The sequence below is a fragment of the Protomyctophum parallelum genome, assembly GCF_964188405.1.
Source record: "Protomyctophum parallelum genome assembly, chromosome: 20".
Classification (NCBI taxonomy): domain Eukaryota; kingdom Metazoa; phylum Chordata; class Actinopteri; order Myctophiformes; family Myctophidae; genus Protomyctophum; species Protomyctophum parallelum.
The window spans coordinates 26,999,627-27,021,866 of NC_139718.1; the positions used below are offsets into that span (position 1 = coordinate 26,999,627).

Genomic DNA, 22,240 nt, shown 5'->3' on the forward strand with positions numbered 1-22,240 from the left:
CAGTGTGTCACTAAATGTATTACATAACACAGACTGTTCCTGACAGGCATTGGGGGTGGTGTGTGTGTGTGTGTGTGTGTGTGTGTGTGTGTGTGTGTGTGGTGGGGAGGACTATGTTTATGTGGCTTGGTGTGATTGTTATTTTGTGTGGTTGCATCTTCGCTAGGACAACCTGTCTGTGTGTCTGTGTTTGCCTCCTGTCCTGTGCACACCTAATCTCGGAAACTGCTAAGCTAAATCAGAATCAGTTTTGTCACTTCCACAATACACACTAGGCAAGAGGCATACAGGGGAGCAAAATACCGTTCTCCGCAACTCATGGTGCTTCACATTTAAAAACAATAGATCAGTGTCAAACTCACTCACTCGCACCGATTTTACAGAGAGTGCTATGACATACATTTTCTAGATGTAGATTGTAGACTTTGGTAGATTTTGTTTCTATCACTCCCATTTGCTGAACATCCTCAGTCTGAAGACAGAAGTCTTTGTCGTCCGTCTGAATTACGGGGATTTAGATGTAAGCACTCTACCTGTCGACAGGAGATGAAGGCTCTAGTGCTACTGTCGACAGCGTGATCTGATCTTGCAAGACATGCTCCACTTTCTGCTTTCACTGACCCAGTAATGGGATTGTCTGGGAGACTGTTTTTTCTGTTCTTTTTTCATGGCTATTTTTATGGCAGGAACAGAGACGCCCTATCAAAACACCCCACTCCCTCCACCCCCCCATTATTATACCCCATCTCAAATTTCCTACACTTAAAAGAGAATTGATCTTTGTGCGGTCGACCCAAAAGACAAAGAGTATACATTTGGAGATCAAGGTGAAAGGGTCTTTCTCATTTAAAATACCTTTTTCTTTATTTTTTTGAGTAATAGTATTGTCTCTCGGAGTTGGGTAAATGCTCTCCATATAATTAACTATATTTCCTGAGCGTTCCAAACTAAACAGACCTAAAAAGGGGGGGGGGCCCTCCTGTCAAATAGCCAGCATTCTTTTCATATTTGTGTCTTGCTGTAACAAAGAAACTACACGGTTACAGGAAGCTCCGTACTGTACTCTAGTCTGTATACTGTACAGAACTCGTACGTTATCCTTTATTTGCCTCTCTTAATTGGCGTACCGCAGAGCTATGTACACAGCTTTGAAGTTTATGGCTTCCTATAAATAGAGCAAGGTGGGAAATTCCTCAATTCATTGACTAATAAGTGTAAAGTCAAGGCACAGTTTTTTATTATCCCCAGACACAGCTGTGCACTATATGAGATAGTTGCATATCGTTGCTTTCCGGTAGAATCTGTTACTTTTCAGGAAAGGGAAAAATAGAACAAATGGAACAAATGTAGTTATTATTTTGTCACAAGCTCTTGCAAAGCATTTCAGTGGTTAAATAAATATTTATAAAACCCACTGACGGACTTATGACTGTGGTTTCAACCTGGTCCCCATCTGAGCATGACATAGGCAAATATAGCCGCTCTACAAGCTCACAATGCATTGTGAGCTCATAGTCGTAGATCAGTATTTGCTACTTTTGTCTTTTATCTATCTATAAATGCACCACGTCTCTGTGTGTATGTACGTGTGTACGTCTGTAATTCACGTAACTCGGGAACCATTCGCCCCACCGACTTCAAATTTGACACATGCATCCCACACCACCACAGGGAGTGCAGTGCCCGGTCAGATACACGGTTGTCCAGAACCACCACAAAAGGCTCTGCCCAGGCTTTGGACAGGGCCCCTGCCCGGGCTCTGGACAAGGCCCAAATTAGCCAATTGAGCACAGCTGATCACTCCTAGATCTCCATATATGGAGCTAGCCTGTTCTGACATCACAATGGTGTTCTGACATCTGCATAGACTCCATATTTGGCCATGCCTGACAAAGAACTATGGGCATAAAAGGGACACAGACATAATAACTGGGTGGGGCGTCATTTCCAACTTGCATCGTTCCATGTAGTCAAATGGGCACTGCTCTAGTGAATTCTGAATACTGAATTCTGAAAATAAAATAGGGCTTAAGTGGTTAAAGAATGTCCAATAAATAGCATTAATTTATGAACGATGAAAAAAATATGAGAGATGGAGATACAAGGATTCTGCCCAACAACGATGATATAGGCCTACATGTACCACTTTCTGTCAAGCTGTCCATTTCTCTCTCTTGCTGTGGCATCAACCTACCCTGACACATCGACAATGGGAATTTTCTTTCCCGAGCCACTCTCTCAGAAAAAATCTTCAAGGCTTCTCGATGACACCTTGTAAATCCTGGGATTGTGTACTACAAAGCCCTCTGCAGTAGATCCAATGATGTGTCATAACCTCTGGCAGCTGCAGCACGTCTTCATTATATCAAACGGTGATTTACTGCTACAGGTATAATGATATGTACACCTGACAGATGGCCAATTGGCCATGGTACAAAAAAACCAAAACAGCTTTCTCTTCTCCTGCGTCCCTGCAGGTTAAAAGCTGAGTACATTAGTGTGGGCAACTCGTTTAATGGTGGCCACAAGGGACGCCGATAACCGCTTGGCTAAGGCACATACCACATAGAATCTGATGCCTGACAGTGAGACCCGGGTTTTACCGTGTTGGCCGCACTGATACTGCCGTCACTCTCTCCCTGTTTCCAGTATCTCAGTATCCACCACCTCGGAGTAAAGCCTGGTCTCTGTTTCAAAAGTCTGTATGATCTATTCTTTTCCTGGTGCTTGCAGGTGGAGGGCTGCAGCTCCTTTGCAGAGAGCATCGGTCTGGGTAACTGCCATCCAGGGCTGGGTAGGCCGTCCATGGCACAGGTCCACAATGGAGACGTGGGCGGGCACAGAGACAGGACGTCCGACCGCTGCTTCCCCAAACAGGAGAAAAGGGAAGTGGAGAATGGGCTGCCTAGAGACACTCCCTGCCGGGTAGAAGACGGCTCACTGAGTCAGCACGGATCAGAGCGCCCTTCCCTGGAGAACGGATTCCTTGTAGCCAGCCGCGAGGAGCAGGATTCTCACGGGAAGGACGACAGCCTGGCAACCCCGCACAAGAAACGAGGCAGACGGAAACTGGAGCGCCCGACAAAATGTGAGTTATTGGCTCAGTTTTCTCCATATTCTGTCTGACGCTGTTTCCATTGTTCAAGCAAGTGAATAGGATTTCCAAAATACAATATGTTTAGACTGCATCCGCAGAGACCCTGTCCCTCTGCTTGTCTTTTCTTATTTTAATTAGTTGAGATGTGTCTTGGCGTCACCCTTTGCACAGTAGGGGTGCACTATTGGTGTCATTGAGCCAGGGAGGAGAGGCCAACGTTGAATGTTGTTTACACGCCACAATCGACATAGTTTAAGCCAAGGGAAGGGTGGGTGATGACAAAAACACAATGATGAACCATGAGCTGCAAATGAACAACAGACCTAGAGATCCTATATAATTAGGACTCACAGTATGTGTGTGTCACGTACAACGCCAGCGTTGCAGATCAACTTTCCATTGGGCCAGTATAACATATTATATTCACTCATCATGGCAATAATGTTTTTGAATCAGCGCACAAAACTAAAACCTTATTCGAATGCACAATATATACCGGTAATGTTTTGAGCTGAGCCGTTAGACCTGCTGTTTCTCTCTCCGTCTCCCTCTCGCCATATCTCTGTCTTACATACAAGTCTCTCTCTTACTGAATATAAGAGAGTCAGCCACGTGTTCTCTCTCACTGCCGCGGAGAGACGCTTAGGCAGTGACCTTGATGAGTGGTGCAGTAAATAAAACCCAGGGTAGAGTGAGGCAAGCCGTCTCCTGGCAACGTGCCTCCGTCTTTGCCGAGTGCAGGGAGTCAGCAGGTCTCTCTTGTGGCCGCCACTTGGTTGCTGTCTGTGTGTTGGTGTGTGTGAGTGTGAGTGTTCATGTGTCTGTGCATAAAATATGATTGGGTGGGGTGGGGGCTTCCAGGTGGATGGCACTGTGCCCAGAGCTCTTACACACCAAGTCTGCACTCTGTATTAACCTGATCTATGCATGCTGTGTGTGCGGTCGGTCACACACACACACACACACACACACACACACACACACACACACACACACACACACACACACACACACACACACACACACACACACACACACACACACACACACACACACACACACACACACACACACACACACACACACACACACACACACACACACACACGTGCATTGAACAACTCTAAATTACTTCATTAACCCCAGAGCCCACTGGTCCTTGCAGACCACACTCTAAATTGGCTCCATGCATCCACGTGGACACGCTACAGATTTACATATTTAACCGAAATGTAATCAACAGACTCTTATTAATTAAATGTTAGTATATCACACTGCACGTTCACGTACAGTATGCGTGGCGACGTCAGTACAGTCACTAAATTAATTTGTGTAGAGAGAGAGAGACAGACAGACAGCACCCCATGACAGAGCGTTAAGAGACTGAGGGGGCAGCATGGTGGATCGATCCATCTGGAGGGCACAGGAAGGATTTGAGCGCCGGCTGGAGTGGAACCGAGCGCTAGCAATACGAGAGCTGGAACACAGTCAAACTGGCAAGGTATACTCTCTGTGGGCAATGCAAGCCAGCTCTCCTCACAAACCCAACGACCTTGGCAAGTAACTCCCCCCAACCCCCCATACACACATACATATACACACTGACTGCCTCAGCGAATTGTTATGTAGTCACTTATTCCCATTGAGGGGGGGGGGGGGGGGGGGGGGGATAGAGGGATGGAAAAAGAGAGAGCAGGGTTGGACGGTGCATGCTACACATGGAACAAACTAGAATAGGCTGTTAAGAGAGCGGTCATTGTTTGGACAGGCCTGTAGGGTGCTTCAAAGACAGCGCCAACACGCCACGATGTGCCGCATTTTGAGCTTGTAGATCTTGGCCATTTCCACTATTCAGTTAGTTATTAAATGATGTAAGTTATTTGTCATATCTGCCCTGTACACATTTTGTTTCACGAAGCCTGAAAGCCAATGTAATTTTCATTCATAATGTTCCAATAATGTTCAACGACAGAAACACAATTAAATTGTTAAACACAATTATTTGAGCGATTAATGATTAAGTAAAATGTCATAATTGTGACAGCCCTAGACACCGCTACTTTAATAGTTGTATATAGAGTGTGACGGTGTTCTCTCTCTCTCTGAGTTCACACAGTGCTGGAAACAGAACTTGATTACTTTCAAGTTAACCACATTCAACCTGGTGTTTTAATTATTTTCCAAAATAACGGATCTACTAGCTCACACGTAGCGAGTCGTGACATGTTGTGAGCTTGTAGATCTGCTAATTTCGCTGTATGATAAACTATAAAACAGCGCCAATCGGTTAAATACTTTGAGCCGAGAGTAGGCAAGTAACGGTATGAGATTTTAGTACGGTATGGTACAAACTAAATACGGTATACCGTGGTATTTCATGGTGTGAGATTAAGGATGACATGCACAACAGGTGCGCAGCCACACCCAGATCTGAGTCCAGTTATACTGTAGTTGTCTCCACCAGGCCGAAGGCATGGGGAGAGAGTATGTTTTGCACTCCGTCCGTCCGTCCGTGCGTGAACAGCTAATCACCGGCACCGTTAACCCGGTCGATTTGCACACACCAGGAGGCCGACTTTTGAAAAACTACTACGCTACAACAGGCCAAGTCGCATCGCATCGCATCGCATCGCACCGCACCGACACACACACACACACACACACACACACACACACACACACACACACACACACACACACACACACACACACACACACACACACACACACACACACACACACACACACACACACACACACACACACACACACACACACACACACACACACACAGTGTTGTTTTTTACAGCAAATTTTGATTTTAGTCATAGTCTCTCATAGTCTTGAATGGTTTTCATTTAGTTTTAGTCACATTTTAGTCACCTGGAATGTTTTATTGTTAGCCTAGTTTTAGTCGACTATTATCATTAGTCAACTAAATCTACAGTTGATTTAGTCGACAAAAAAATATTTTGGCGGGCCTTGTTGCCATCGCATACACTTGCTGAAAATAGCAGATTTAGTCGACGAAATCAACACTGCTGTAGTTTGAGTCAGTCAAGTTGTGCAGCATATGCACATAATTGCTCATATTAAAATAAATAATAAAATAATATGAGCAATGAGCTCGGAAATCACACAGTATCAATACCGTGGCTGTTTATGCCGCGGTAAATACGGTATACCTTTACACGCCTAGCCGAGAGTAGCTATGCGTTTCTTGGGCAGTTTGTGATAAGATGTGATTTTGGCTTACTTCCTCCTGCTGCTCTAGGGAAAAAGGAAAGACGAAAAAAGAAAATTTCATGAATCATGAATCCTGACTGTTTGATAGTGTTTCAGTTGGGTTGTCTCCATGCTCCCTGGCTAACCTCTCTGCTCCGCTGAACACAGGAAAACAATGATGTTCAAGAATGAATAACATGCCTTTGTTGTTAGGGACCTACAGAATCATGGCTTGAGTTAATAGGAAATCCCCATTCTAAGATTTTATTGCGGTAAAGCCTTTTCTTTTTTATTACACTGTGGTTTCGGTGCAAATTTCAGTAGAGCCTGGAATATTTGCCGTTATTTTTGACGGTTTATACACTCTCCCACTAGTTTGTAGTTTTTGTAGCTTCCTAATAGATTTACTGTAGAAGCTAGTACATGTGTAAGTACCTGACTGATATATGATATGTGCAGCTCCCCACTTTTGGATGGTTTATTAAACAATCTAAAACCTCAGTCAGATTGAGACATGCATGGTATTTTTATAAGCTTTAAAGGTGGAAATTATTTTAACATACAAACAGGATCTTTGTAATATTCAAAATGACATGGTTATTGGCAAGACCAAACACCATCCTCTGTGCCCCCGCTGCAAGTTCAACACTCAAATCAGTGGTTCCCAAACCTTTTAGATCGAGACCACACCAAGAACAAAATATAGGGGTAATTGTTTTTGTTTGGGAAACACTGGACTATAAAACGCTCATAGCTTGATCCTGATTCCTGCCATGGGAGATTGGTGTGGAGATTATATGTGCCCCCCAAAGTCACACAAACGAAGCAGTATGTTGTTGCCTTTTCTGCTCAGTGTCAAGGGTGTGTGGGAGGGACCATGCTAATGGCAGCCAGCTGCAGCTCTCGTGAAAAGAGGGATGTAGGGTCAGAGGTGTGATATTTGCCAAAGTAAACTTGGCCGCTCTCCACACTCATCATAACCTGGGCAGCATCTCCATGCCTTCTGGGTTGCATCAAACCCAAATATGGCACTCACCACCTAGTGTATACCCGAGTGTGCAATGTGATCCTAAATCCACTGTGATCAAGCAGAGTTTAACGGAGGATTTAGAACAGTAGAGGACGTTAAGCCTACATACTAGGTCCTGCACCCTGTCGGTTTCTCTTAGTGGAAGCCTTTATTTACTTATTTGAACTTTATTTTATCGGGCAGGAGTCAGGACCATAAAGAGTAAATTGCTCTGGATTAGTGTCTGCTAAATGCTTAAATTGTACAAAGAAATGTGTGTGTGTGTGTGTGTGTGTGTGTGTGTGTGTGTGTGTGTGTGTGTATATATACATATATATATATATATATATATATATATATATGTGTGTGTGTATAATGCTAAGCCCGTCGTTATAGCCCTGGGCTGATGAAGTGTTTTGTTTTTTTTAATGCCAGATTCTGTGAGTGAAACTAGACCAGGTCTATGAAAACAAGCCCAAAAGAAGCGACCGGTTTCAGCTATTTTCAAAAATAATCTTGAAAGCAAGCCCAAATAAACAACTACACTTCAGAAATCAGCCCAAACTAAATCAACCTGCAACTATGAATATTTACAAGCAACTTTACAAGCCCAAGGTCGCTTATAATAAGCAGACCTGGCAACACTGGCAGACTAGACCAGCCTCCTGGTGTGATGGTTTGGAGGTGTCATCTGAATGCAATGTAATGTCGTTCCGACTTTTAAATGCCAACTAATGCCAACAGACTACAACAGAGTAGCAGTCTGAAGTAGTTTGAAGTAGTGTGTGAAGTAGTCAGTTTTGTGGAGAGAGAGACACCCTAAAGCAGAGGTTCCTAACCACTGGTACGTGTACCTGTGCTGGTTAGGGTGGCCACCTGCAAGACCTCAGAAAGGAGGACACTTTTGCGGGGCTCGCTCGCTCGCTCCCCCCCCCCCCCCCCAAACAGACACACACAGTGTTTATAAAAGCGCTATAAAAATCCCATATATTATTAATTTTATTATTACTACTACTACTACTACTACTATTGCACGCACCTGATTTTCACCACCATCATCTCCAGCAGTATGTCCACAGAGAACATATATTTGCTAATTCAATTAACCTTTTTTAATTATAGGGTACCACAAAGGTCATTCCTTTTATAATCAATTTATTTTATTTCATGTTTAGATATGTTTTATGTTGAATCTCTTTCTTGTGGTTTTTTTTATACAGTCTTATGGTCATCGGTGTGGGACATAGAATGAAGCCAGTAGCCTATATGTTCACAGTGCTTTAGCCTCCCTTTCTTTATGATGTGTAGTTCCTTGCTCCATATTGCTCATTAAATGTAGTTTTTCATTTCGGCATATTTGGTTTATTTATCTCTGTATTAACTATACTAAAATTATTGTGAGAACACACATTCCACAAAAAACAAACCGACCATCCCACTGGCAGTGTTGACAGGTTTTGGAAGAGAAACAAGCAACCATGTCTATGAAAACAAGCCCAAAAGAAGCCTAACTAGGCTTAGTAGGCTATTTTATAAAACAAGGCCAAAGTCGCTTATAATTAAGCGGACATGGCAACACTCCGAACGTCTCCTCTCTCTTTTTAAGACAGTGGGAGAGTGTGGCTGGCTCTGCTGCAGAGATGAGCAGCGCTGTGGAGATTTTAATACAGAGACGACGTAAATGATGCTTTCTTTAGTTTATAATGTTTTTAGCTATTTTTTACATGGGGCAGGGGCATTCAAACAAGTCGCTAAATATGTATTTTAAATTGTTTTTCTTTTACAAAATTTTACGGCGGTTTCTTACTTATTATTTACTATAGTCCTACTATGGCCACAAAAGATTACGGGTTGAATGTGAAGGGGGAGGTGACAAACTGACATATTGAGCATATGACACATAGTATAGCAGCCCCCTAGTCAGATGTTCCTTCAGACAGACGGAAAACAACTACGGTGGCCTGTACTTCCCTGCAGGCTGCAGGGTCTAGTAGGTCTATAGTAAGTAAAAGTACATTATTTAGCCAGTCAAAAATAGCTAAAATCGCTAAAATCGAAAGAAAGCAAAAAATGAACACTCATCTTCTACTTTCTCTAATAACAACCTAAAACATGAACTTTGGTTGAAAATAAAAGAAAGTTGTCATTTAAGAGCAGTGATTCTCAACCTTTTGAATTTCAAGGACCCCACTAGCTCGTACGGCACCCTCCAGTACACGCACTGGGGCAAGCTCAAAATGCACTGTGTGACCTTCTACATCAGCTTTCTTCCTCACATGACAACAAAGCGTAAATGTATCATGGCTATTTGTTGTGGCAAATTCACACAACCCTACCACACTATTCAAGAGAGGAAGAGAGGGGCCCAGGCCGTAGCGTAACGGTCTGGGCACCGGACTGGCAATCCAGTCGCAGTGTGCCGCGGGTTCGACTCCCGGACCCGACACGGCCTTTACTGCATGTCATCCCCCCATCTCTCTCCCGTTTCCTGTCAGCCTACTGTCTGTCCCTTCAAAAATCAATAAAAGGCGTAAGCCGCAAAAAAAATATCTTTAAGAGAGGAAGAGAGGGTGTGCTTCACCTGAGTTACACCGAAGATATATATCAAAGTAAATCACCAAATGAACACCATGACACAACGCTACACATACAGTAAAAGGCCCACCAATGCATTCCCAATACCATTGTTAAAAAATAAACACACTTTCTGCCATGAGTGCATCATGGGATAACAACAGAGATTCAGTGACACTGACAACACAGCTGTTACTAATCAACAAATTAGACATGAATAATTCAGACAGATTGAAAATGCTTGTAGGCCTTATTTTAAGCCTATAGCATGTGTGTGTGTCAATCAATAGTTATAATAGTCATTATGATCCAGTAGCACAAGTTACCTACTTAAAAATCCGTTATCAATGAGAAATCTAATGTTTATGTGCTGCTGAACTGAATCCAAACCATTGTTTAGTGGCAAGGTGTGTTCTACCAACAACTCAAGATCACTTTTGGATATTGATTGATTTTCCATAAAATCCTTATTATAAAGTATAGCAGTCCCACATAACGTGAAGTCACCCTACCATTGAGGTGCGAGGGGTTAAAGGAGATAGCCCTGCAATGCACTAAAAATCTAATTCCTTTATTGGCCAATTATCATATTCTGAATGTATTCTTCTACCGTTATCAAGTTAATTGAGCAGCCCTACTGTAAAGTAACTTCATCATAGCATGATGTTAATAGCCTTAAGGATGACATAAAGACTTGAGCTTGACAGTCCTGTATAATTTATGTCTATTTACTAATTAAAAGGGTGGCTTCCTCAGCTTAATGATCTAGATTAGGTATAATTGATGTGACCTGTAGCTTCTCCAGTCTCTTATGAATGATTCAGATCATCAATTGTCTCACTGTCTTCCCTCTAGATGTGGAACGCAAGGAGGATGACGGAAGAGATGTGGTCAAGAACGAGGTAAGAATTCTCTTTCATTATGTCTTCTTTCCCTGGCTGATGCTATTGTGAATATGCTGTCAAGGACAAGACACCTCCATGGCCTACATTCACCAGACTACTGTTGTGATGCTAGTGTTAATTTGCTGTCAATGAAAATCCACCTCAGGGCTAGTGTACACCAACAATTACTCATCATCATTTGTGCATGTCTTGTGATGGGGGTGGATGAAGACGCAGTGGGTTAAACACAACATTAGACAGTTAACAGTGTACTTGACAAAGGATGGTAGGAGGAAACCTAAGTTATTGGCTGATAAAATGACACTAACAGAGAAAGTCTGGCCTATACAGTATACATTGTATAGATTTGTTTTCAACTATCAGTGGGATTTTGTTGTGTGGGACTTTTTTATATTGTGGTAAACAGTACTCTAAATGAATACATTTAAACAGTAAGTCTGTAAACAATTGAGGATGTCAGTTGAAAATCACAGTTCCGTTTGACACCATCAATGAGATTATTCGACGTGATTTCTGATACATGAGAAGATATCGTGATATATTGATATTGAAAGAATTGTCGTGATATACTTTTCTTCCCTTCAGTTCATACTAATATGGTCAGTCCAAGTGCAGACTGCCAGGTCAGTCTTTAGGTCTTTAAATGTATATATGGCGGTTTTATTGGTGATAGAAGATACCTATGGTCCTATGCCTCTATTTCTATCTACTGATGGCTTATTACATCATGCTTACTCGTTCAGTCCAGGCAAAGAGGGCCTGGTAAGATGTTAAGTCAAATCACAACAGTTATACTGTCTATATTTGTATACTCTTTTAATTACTGTTACTCTACTACTTATTCTGTACTGCACTTGTTCTCTACCTTTACCTGTATCTTTATTTAAACCTTACCAAGCGGTGCTGCTTCTGTTTGACAACAGAATTTCCCTTGGGATCAATAAATGTCTGTCTGTCTGTCTGTCTATCCATCCATCTATCATTCTCTACTGTATATTCCCTAGATCTGGGCATTGCTCTTTATACCAAAGGATGAACTGGTAATGGTTATTGTTCCATAATGGATATACTATATCATGTTTATGGCTTGGTATGATGACCTAAACTGGGGTAATCAGATATAATTAAGGGAGGATTTTATTGTGTACTTACTTTTCACCTCAATTTTAAGAAGTAGGCTGCTTCCGATTGTCACTGTGTGGGTTTGTCACTACACCAGCTTAAGCTGTGACATGACCTTGGACTTGTGAAAGAAATGGTACCTAGTGGCGTATAGATTTGAAATATCAAATACACTTGGGAGGCCCTCACATCGGCTGGCTCTGGCGACTTTGAGACAGTGCCAGGGCGAGTGCTGTTAATAGATACTGTGGCCTTGCTCATTGCCGCTTGACAACTCACAAGCTGACGGCAACAGGGGGGATCAACATGTGAGTCATCATCTCTTTACAGGTTAGACATTCCCCTCCAGCGCCTCAACCATAGAACAAATCAGTGAATCTTTAACAAGAGTCTACCTCAGCTGCTCCAGAGATAGCTTCAGTTTAGCAGCAAAACTCACCACCTCCTCTCAGAGTCTGTCACAGAACCCCCCCCAACCCCCCCCCCCCCCCCCCCCCCCTCCCAAAAAAAAAGATTCAGATTTATTTATTTTCTTTATCTATTTTTATTTATCCCTTTAAACAGGGAGATCGGGGGAGGCTGCGAGGGGGAGTTGGTGGGGAGATCAGCCTTCGTCAGAGGCCCATGCCCAGAGTAACCTTCCAGGCTGGTGACCCTTATTACATTAGCAAGAGGACCAGGGAGGAATGGCTGGCCAAGTGGAAAATGGAGGTGAGTACCCCTTCTGGGTCCTGGCCACTGTCTTAGGGGAGGTGAGTACCCCTTCTGGGTCCTGGCCACTGTCTTAGGGGCTGCTAGACAGTACTGTCGTATAACAAACCTATTTGTTCCTCAGTAGGAAATAAGGATTATGAATAAGAACAGTAACTAAAAGTACTAAAAAGGCAGGGTGAAAATCTACCTCAAAGTTTATTTCCTATCCTGCGAAAAGGATTGTTGGTACAGAAGTGGATAATTGTAGATCATGTGGGTACAGTGTAAAATATTATGGCATGTAATGTATACAGTACAATGGACTATAGTATAATATACTAGGCTTTTCAGTATATTATACTGAAAAGCCTAGTTTTGACATCAGACCTTCAGAAACACAAAAAGCTGTTTGCCATTTTGCCTTTCTAGGGCTAGAATTGCGCAGGAGGATTCAAGTTGGCGTGCTGGCTGGTCATGGGTTCACTAGGGTTAAGAGTACGGCACCATAGTGCATTTGTGTCCAAGTGTATTTGATGGGTCATTTGATATCACATGAAGGTACCATTTATTTCATTGGCTTTGTGTGGGGGCATTGGTTCACTCGGTTCATGGGTTTCCTGTCTTTGTGCTATAACTATTGTTGGCAAATGCACAACGTCGTTCCCTAAAGGTTTTGTTCCTTCGACAACACATGGCTTTCTTCTCACAACACTGTACGATGACAGGAAATGTTTCCTTTTGACAAATTAACACTGATGATTTTACTGGGCACTGTTGTAGCACTCTGGTTCCTATTAACCCTATTAAAAATATGTTTTATTGGGTACTGTTGTAGCACTCTGGTTCCTGGTTGTTTGCACAGCTAAATCAATAGTGTAATTTTAACAGGATGTATCAACGCCGGTGAACAATAAGATGGTACAATGTTTTTATCCCACTATATAATCACGACACATAGCCAGTCTTAAGTCTCACTGAATATGGGTGCAAAGCGTGGTTTCATTACAGACCATTAATAACTGTTCCCAAAAACAACACGGTGTGTAAATCCTCGTAAATGTACTGTTTCCAACTCGCCTGCCCAACCCCTGCACTACTACGGCTAGTCATGATAGATATTACTCCTGGTTGTAATGTGATGTAGAGCGACTTTGAGTGTTACATAATGAGTTGTCTCCATAGTAACAAGAATTCACACACACACACACACACACACACACACACACACACACACACACACACACACACACACACACACACACACACACACACACACACACACACACACACACACACACACACACACTCTGTTGGAACAGGCTTGAGGAGAAGCCGTTAAAGTGTCTAAAGTAAGGAAATATTGCCAAATTAGCAGGACATGCTGGGGTCTCACAAGTGAAATGTTGTGAAATACAGGGAGGAAATAGGCATTTCACATTTTCCACAGAGGGATTTTCTCTACAAATAGAATATCGAAAATGGTTGTTTTTCACTTTTCTTGTTGTTGCAAAGATGCAGATTCTGTGCAAGCTTGTCTGTTGCTTCCCCTTTTTGTTATTTGGCTCATTACACGCTTTCATCTAAATAAAGGATTGATTTGTTTTGGTCATTGCAGCCCTTTTCTAGAGGACCTCGAAACGGTGCAGATTAAAGTTGGGCTTGATTCTGCTCTGTGCCCACAGAGCATGTTTGTTCTAGCATGTTGCTGGGGCAGTCAGGTCTGTTCTCGCATGTTGCTGGGACAGTCGGGTCTGTTCTAGCATGTTGCTGGGACAGTCGGGTCTGTGAGCATGTTGCTGGGACAGTCAGGTCTGTTCTAGCATGTTGCTGGGGCAGTCGGGTCTGTTCTAGCATGTTGCTGGGACAGTCAGGTCTGTTCTCATGTTGCTGGGACAGTCGGGTCTGTTCTAGCATGTTGCTGGGACAGTCAGGTCTGTTCTAGCATGTTGCTGGGACAGTCGGGTCTGTTCTAGCATGTTGCTGGGACAGTCGGGTCTGTTCTAGCATGTTGCTGGGACAGTCGGGTCTGTGAGCATGTTGCTGGGACAGTCAGGTCTGTTCTAGCATGTTGCTGGGGCAGTCGGGTCTGTTCTCATGTTGCTGGGACAGTCAGGTCTGTTCTAGCATGTTGCTGGGGCAGTCGGGTCTGTTCTCATGTTGCTGGGGCAGTCAGGTCTGTTCTCATGTTGCTGGGACAGTCGGGTCTGTGAGCATGTTGCTGGGGCAGTCAGGTCTGTTCTAGCATGTTGCTGGGGCAGTCGGGTCTGTTCTAGCATGTTGCTGGGGCAGTCGGGTCTGTTCTAGCATGTTGCTGGGGCAGTCGGGTCTGTTCTAGCATGTTGCTGGGACAGTCAGGTCTGTTCTGGCATGTTGCTGGGACAGTCAGGTCTGTTCTGGCATGTTGCTGGGGCAGTCGGGTCTGTGAGCATGTTGCTGGGGCAGTCGGGTCTGTTCTAGCATGTTGCTGGGGCAGTCGGGTCTGTTCTAGGCTAGCATGTTGCTGGGGCAGTCGGGTCTGTTCTAGCATGTTGCTGGGGCAGTCGGGTCTGTTCTAGCATGTGGCTGGGGCAGTCGGGTCTGTTCTAGCATGTTGCTGGGACAGTCAGGTCTGTTCTAGCATGTTGCTGGGGCAGTCAGGTCTGTTCTAGCATGTTGCTGGGGCAGTCAGGTCTGTTCTAGCATGTTGCTGGGGCAGTCGGGTCTGTTCTAGCATGTTGCTGGGGCAGTCGGGTCTGTGAGCATGTTGCTGGGGCAGTCGGGTCTGTTCTCATGTTGCTGGGGCAGTCGGGTCTGTTCTAGCATGTTGCTGGGACAGTCAGGTCTGTTCTAGCATGTTGCTGGGGCAGTCGGGTCTGTTCTAGCATGTTGCTGGGACAGTCAGGTCTGTTCTAGCATGTTGCTGGGGCAGTCGGGTCTGTGAGCATGTTGCTGGGGCAGTCGGGTCTGTGAGCATGTTGCTGGGGCAGTCGGGTCTGTGAGCATGTTGCTGGGGCAGTCGGGTCTGTGAGCATGTTGCTGGGGCAGTCGGGTCTGTTCTAGCATGTTGCTGGGGCAGTCGGGTCTGTGAGCATGTTGCTGGGGCAGTCGGGTCTGTGAGCATGTTGCTGGGGAAGTCGGGTCTGTTCTGGCATGTTGCTGGGGCAGTCAGGTCTGTTCTAGCATGTTGCTGGGGCAGTCGGGTCTGTTCTGGCATGTTGCTGGGGCAGTCGGGTCTGTTCTGGCATGTTGCTGGGGCAGTCGGGTCTGTTCTGGCATGTTGCTGGGGCAGTCGGGTCTGTTCTAGCATGTTGCTGGGGCAGTCGGGTCTGTTCTAGCATGTTGCTGGGGCAGTCGGGTCTGTGAGCATGTTGCTGGGGCAGTCGGGTCTGTGAGCATGTTGCTGGGGCAGTCGGGTCTGTTCTAGCATGTTGCTGGGGCAGTCGGGTCTGTGAGGACATTTTGCCTGAATGGGTTAGTTTCAGGAGGTCTGAAACCCTGCTGTCTCGCGCCTTCCCTCCGGGAATGGGATCACTCTTTTTACGTGTCTTGTGTTACAGTGGACTTCTCCCACTTCTCACTCTCTCCCACCCCATTCTCTTCCTGACCCCTCCCCCAGCTATGGAAATAAACTCTGTGTTATGGATATGAGGGTGAAGATGAGGTTTGCAGCAAATTTCCAGCCCTGCTTGCTCTCGCAAAGCAAGACAGCCTCTTGGATCGCTGCCAACATTTTGCAAGTCCTCTCTAGCCAACCAGAATTCCTGTCTGGAATCACCTGACCCTGAATTCTCAGACAAAGAAATGTTCATGCTTTCTTTTTTTTCTGAAGCAATCTCTCCTACCCCTTAGGAGAGCTGAGGGGCAAAAAAAATTCCAATCCCGACACATTGGATTAGACGTGTCGCGCACCGGCGTGTATGGGTATGTGCAATGCATTGTTTGTTTGATAACACAGTAGGAAAGTGTGCATGTGTGATTAGCCTGCTTACAGCGAGAGGGAGAATATGCTGACTTCAGGTATTTCCACGAGTTGTTATGGACCATCTGCTCTCTGCACGGCTTAAAGGGAAACCGTCTCTTTAAAAAAAAAAAGAAAAAAAAGAATGAGCGGGTGAGTGAGTGCAGGCGTTTGCAGATGTGCTGAGGGGAAAAGTTGCTTGGGGGGGGGGGTTAGAGTGATCCCATGGGGGGGAATGTGCAGAAAGTATTTCCTATTTTACAACGGGGCCAAGAAATGTTGATTTCTTAGATCAAGTGTGTTTACGGCAAATATTTGTAGAGCAATCACATGATTTCATCTTACGTAACATAACATAGGCCTATTTGTTTTGGAGATAACAAAACTGTATTAGACTAACATTAAATTATTCTTATGATTTGCTCTGTGCTCCGGTAGTCTAGTAAGTTGAGGTGTTAGAACACATGACAAATGCTTTAGTCTTTTGAACTTACGCTGACCTGGGTCTTTATCTGATATATTGATTATAAGAACTAGGAGAAAGTTCGTATGCCTGAAAGTCCTGTTTTGTTACCCAGCAGTCACCGAAATCATGTAATTACCTTGTACTTTGTTCTCTTTGAAGAGTGAATGGTGCGTTTCCCCCTCTGTTTCTACATTAAGTAGGTCTATAACCACAGGAGCACTAAAGGGATTACTTAACAACCTTTTGAAAAGCTTTTGGGAGCCATATAGGCAAACTCCTTGGGGAGCTATTTTAACAATGCCACTTGTGGATTCATGGGGAATTATGTTTATGTATTCATGGCTGACCCTGTAATATTCCTAATTATCTCTTAAAAGGATATAACACAATGAAGACCAGATGGCCTCTTTTTCTCTGACCCCCTCGCCCCCCCCCCCCCCCCCCCCCGCCCCCAAGAAGGCTATAAATGAAATACGCCGTGCCTTTTGTGCGGACCAGTGCTTAAAATCTGCCTTAATGAATGCAATAGCTACACTGCTGCACACAACAGATCTTGAGGAATGCTAGCTTATATTTTACGCTTGAAAGAACCTTTTTCGAGACCAGCGTTAATGGGTTCTAATGAGTCCAGTTTGTTAGCTCCATCTGTCATAACTTGAAGAGGTATTTGTTTGTGTCATAAAGACGAGCTTGGTCCTATGGAAGTGAGTGCACTGAAGTCATATCTCACTGTATAATCCATCAAACAGCCACACAGTCCCCTGCAGCGTCTTTCTTGTTTGATGCGGTTGACAGAATACTGTATTCAAAGGTCAAAATCTTTTGTAAGACTTCAAAGGCCGGCTGTCATATGGTATAATGAAGTAATGTTCATCATTATACCTGATAAAGCTTTCCCCTTAAAATGTGTCTCCCCTTCAAAATATACTTGAATTCAATATAAGAATATTCATGATTTTTCTTTCTACTGTACGACTGCTGTCTTTGTACAGTACCGGCTGTCTTTACTAGATAATAACAACTCTACCTATGCTGCTTCTACTCTGTAGCAATGGGGCTTAGCATCCGTGACCTGTATCACTACAATCAGAGTAACAACTTTGATTATTGTGAAAATACCTGTTGGTGTAGTCAGGAGAAAGGCCATGAAATCAACTGAGGTTATGAGGTGTTCACCTCATAAAAGAAGAATTAACCATTGTGTTGCTACAGTATAGTCAACTCTATATACCATTAAGTGTTGTGTATGAGCGGAAAGGCACTTTAGGGCTTAATTCAGCACTGACTGGATGTCACTGTATTTTTTTCTCCCCCATCTCCCAACATATTCCCAACATATTCCCAAAATACATGTGTTGAAATGTCTACACTCCACCAATTTCTCTCTTCTTTTCTTTTTCCACTGACTCCCAATGCACTCCATCACCCCTTGAGCCCTCAGGGTATCATGCTGTACAGAGCTCTAAGTCAGATTAGCCCCTATTGTGCACCCAACATGTCTCTGCACTCTGCCAGCGCAATAGAAGACTTGTGTTTTCACTGTTCTTCAATCTGCAGCAAAAGCCCACTATTACTGTATGTACAGTAGGTAGGTTTCCATTGTAGTCATTTCTCTAACCAGGCTCTTGTCCAGGAATAACAATTTGTTGGTTTGAATCTTGAGCTATTTGTGACAACAGAGACTCTTCTGTATGTAATAATCCCAAGTGTGGTGTCTTTTTTGTTTGCCTTTGTCTTTCGACACAGACTGACAGGTTATGTAAGTGCTTGCTTGGTATTCCTGAAGCTGTCAGTGACAGGCAGGCGTGCGTAAATGATAAAGACGGCATTGTGTCTCCGGGAACCTCCTTTGCTATTTTCCCCCTCAGACCCAGAGAGCCTGTCTTGCTGGTGTAGCAGAGCTCACACTGTGAGGCCCCCAAAAGGGGGCATTTACAACTGGGAAGAAAGCCAGAGACAAATATCTGCTTCTTATAGCCACTGTACTCTCCCCCTCCCTCTTCCTATGACCCCCCCAGCATTTTCTATGTCACTTTCCCATTGGTTCCAATAGTGGAGTAGTAACCGTAGGCTGTACCTCCAGAGTCAAACCCTTACACCAAAACACGTATCATAAAACGTATAGTATCTTTCCTGCTGCAGATGACAAGCAATCACTTCAGAGCAAACAGGATAATTTCTCCTACAATGAGTGTCTGTCAGCCTCTCTCCTTTCCAGCTTGTTGTTCTGAATTGCATGGATGGTGCACAGATCCGTTTCCCCTGCGATATGATGATGTATATGCCACATGATGGGGGGGGGGAATAGACAAACACACAAAGCCACACGTTGCAGCGGTTAGCACTACTCAAAAACAACACATTTAAACAAATCTAACTGATGTTGGGTTAGTTTTTGCAGTTCGTTAAGCCATGTGCGATGTGCACCGTCCAAGCAGGGCTGAATAACACTGACTCCAGTGTGGCTGCGCTGGAGCCAAGAGGCCTAACACATATGGCCCAGGCCTTTGAACTTCCAACCAGGCCTACTGTACTGATATTTATATACCACAGTGGAGCCTCTTGATTGAAGAGCACATGTTTCTACTCTGCACGCCGTAACCCCTCCCCATGCTGTCTAGCAAGCCCCCCCTTAAAGGCCTTATTGTTAACCAGACACACTGGATCTCTCTCTCTCTCTCATATATCCAGGGATATGCACACTCAAGTATTTGCAGACCTTGGTGTATGCACTGTGTAAATGCATTGCATTTGTATTGCTGAACATCCCTAAACAAAGTATTAGTTGCAACTATTAGCAGCATTCAGGTGTCACACACACACACACACGATTATATTACTCCTAAACATTTTGCCAAAGCGGTCAATTGTATCAGAGAGTGAGTAAACGATATCAGCAAGTTCACTGGGTTTGTGGTACCAACCTGACACTGAACTATTAAGCCTGATTTACACTTGGTTGCACACTGGTGTCGTGCATCAAAAATATCAGATCTACAAGCTCACACACACACACACACACACACACACACACACACACACACACACACACACACACACACACACACACACACACACACACACACACACACACACACACACACACACACACACACACACACACACACACACACACACACACACACACACACACACACACACACACACACACACACACACCTCAACATGCAGCCCCTGCTTAATGTATCTGCGGCCCGTTAAGGTCATACCAATAAAAATATAATTAGTTCAGTCAGATAACTCACGAATAGATTTAACCAATATTTATTGTAGAATGAGAATACAAGTGTGCATATAATATTTTATCTTAGCGTTCGGCTCTCCTACATTTTTCTCCCTGCTCGGCACAATCAAACACCATCATTAAACATTAAGAGCAGGGAAATAGATATACAACTAGAAAAAGTGCCCTTCCGGGCACAGGTCTCCACCAGGTTATCCACAGATCCGTGCAGTTAGAGGTAAAAACACTTTTCGGCCAGTTATAGCGCCACCTTGAGGCTGAGTTGAAATTGTTCATGTGGCATTTCGTCCTCGGCCTAGTGGGAATGTGGGTGCACAATTTCACGGAAATCACGCGATGTGTTCATGATTTGCAGCATTTTGTTTGAAACTGAGCACTCCTGTGAACTTTGGAAGCCAATCTTAACCAATCAGGATGGAGTCTGATAAATCTGAAAGACCCGTTTCGTTGAATGGCTCTAGAGAGACTGTGTACCAATTTGCGTGATGTTTGGACAAAATCTGTAGGTGTACTGTGCAAAAACTTGTTTTGCACAAAGCGGCCTCCTGGTGGCGCTATAACAGGCCGTTCTGGAAAGTTTGGGGCAGAGGTTCATGGTTGGCATCCAGGGAGTGTGTGTGCAAAATATGGCATGGAAAAACTTGTTTTGCACAAAGCGGCCTCCTGGTGGCGCTATAACAGGCCGTTCTGGAAAGTGTGGGGCAGAGGTTCATGGTTGGCATCCAGGGAGTGTGTGTGCAAAATATGGCATCGACCGGGTTAACGGTGGCCGAGATTAGCTGTTCACGGACACACGGACACACAAACGGACGGACACACAAACGGACGGACACGCGGACGGACGGAGTGCAAAACATACTCTCCCCACATGCCTTCGGCCTGGTGGAGACAATAACAACCCCCCATGGGAAACATAAATAACAGAGCCCACCGGTGGTGCTGGGATGGTGGTGGGAGCAAACATCACATAACAACCAGGAACCATAAGCAGAAGGAAGGCAGGAGGACAGTGTTTCCACACCTGAGCCGAAAGCCGCGGACGTTTTCGGCTGTCTCCCAGCTTCTTTTCCGGGTTTTTAGACAGCTGGTGGATGGAAAAGAAGCTCCACCCCCGCGGCAGGTTGCCGGAAACGCTTGCCCCCACGGCAGTCAGCCGCGGGGGTGGAGCTTAATTTCCATCCACCAGCTGTCTAAAAAAATGGAAAAGAAGCTGGGAGACAGCCGAAAACGTCTGGGAGACAGCCGAAAACGTCTGTGAGCTTAAGTAGCCCGCCCAATTGGTCAGCTGACTGCCACATCAGAGAATGACATGTGGGTCTTGCACACACTGAATACACCCACATAGTAATGCAGCATATTAACTCCTTGAGTATTTGTATCACAGCATGAAACCCCTCGAGTATATCTGACTGAACTAACTTCGCAAGCTATGTATAATTTATTTTCATTGTTTTGAACAAGATTGTGGGTATTGTTTGTTCCAAGAGAAAGTGAAAGCCCCATGAGTATTAACCACTTATTTATTCACCTGTGATAATCTGTTCATTATGTTCTCTTCACATTTTGTGAATGAAGAAGACTAATTTCATAATGAATTAATCACAATGTTTTTGTTTGAGGTTTGGTTCATGATGGAAATGTGGCTTTTTTTTACTGTATGTTTTCTTGATTTTTAAACTAGTCCGTGTAGTCAATACATTTGTAAACGTTTCAAAATAATACTGACACATAGCTTGCGGTTCTTGGACTTTTGGAATTTTGCTGAGTGGCCCCTGGGCCCTGAGCCATCTTAAGTTGAGTAGCCTTGATGTATACTGTCTAATCTATCCCTCTTTCTCTAACCCTCTCTCACTGTTCTTCTGTCTTCATTTCCCCCTCTGCTCTCTCTCTCTCGTGCTATATATTGTACAGTACCATCCATCTCTCCCCACAGTCAATCTGGCCTGG

General features: G+C 44.3%; 1 protein-coding gene across 3 annotated transcripts in view; it reads left to right on the forward strand.

Annotated features, from left to right (window-relative positions):
* Positions 1 to 22,240, forward strand: part of LOC310877436 (DNA (cytosine-5)-methyltransferase 3A-like) — a 53,112-nt gene that overhangs the window by 10,873 nt on the left and 19,999 nt on the right. For 2 of the 3 annotated variants that reach the window (XM_083791289.1, XM_083791290.1), the window contains exons 4-6: positions 2,734 to 3,088; positions 10,761 to 10,807; positions 12,497 to 12,643. In XM_083791289.1, coding sequence (XP_083647415.1) covers positions 2,734 to 3,088; positions 10,761 to 10,807; positions 12,497 to 12,643 — 549 coding nt within the window. The remainder of the gene's footprint in view (positions 1 to 2,733; positions 3,089 to 10,760; positions 10,808 to 12,496; positions 12,644 to 22,240) is intronic. The other variant, XM_083791291.1, reaches the window with a different exon arrangement.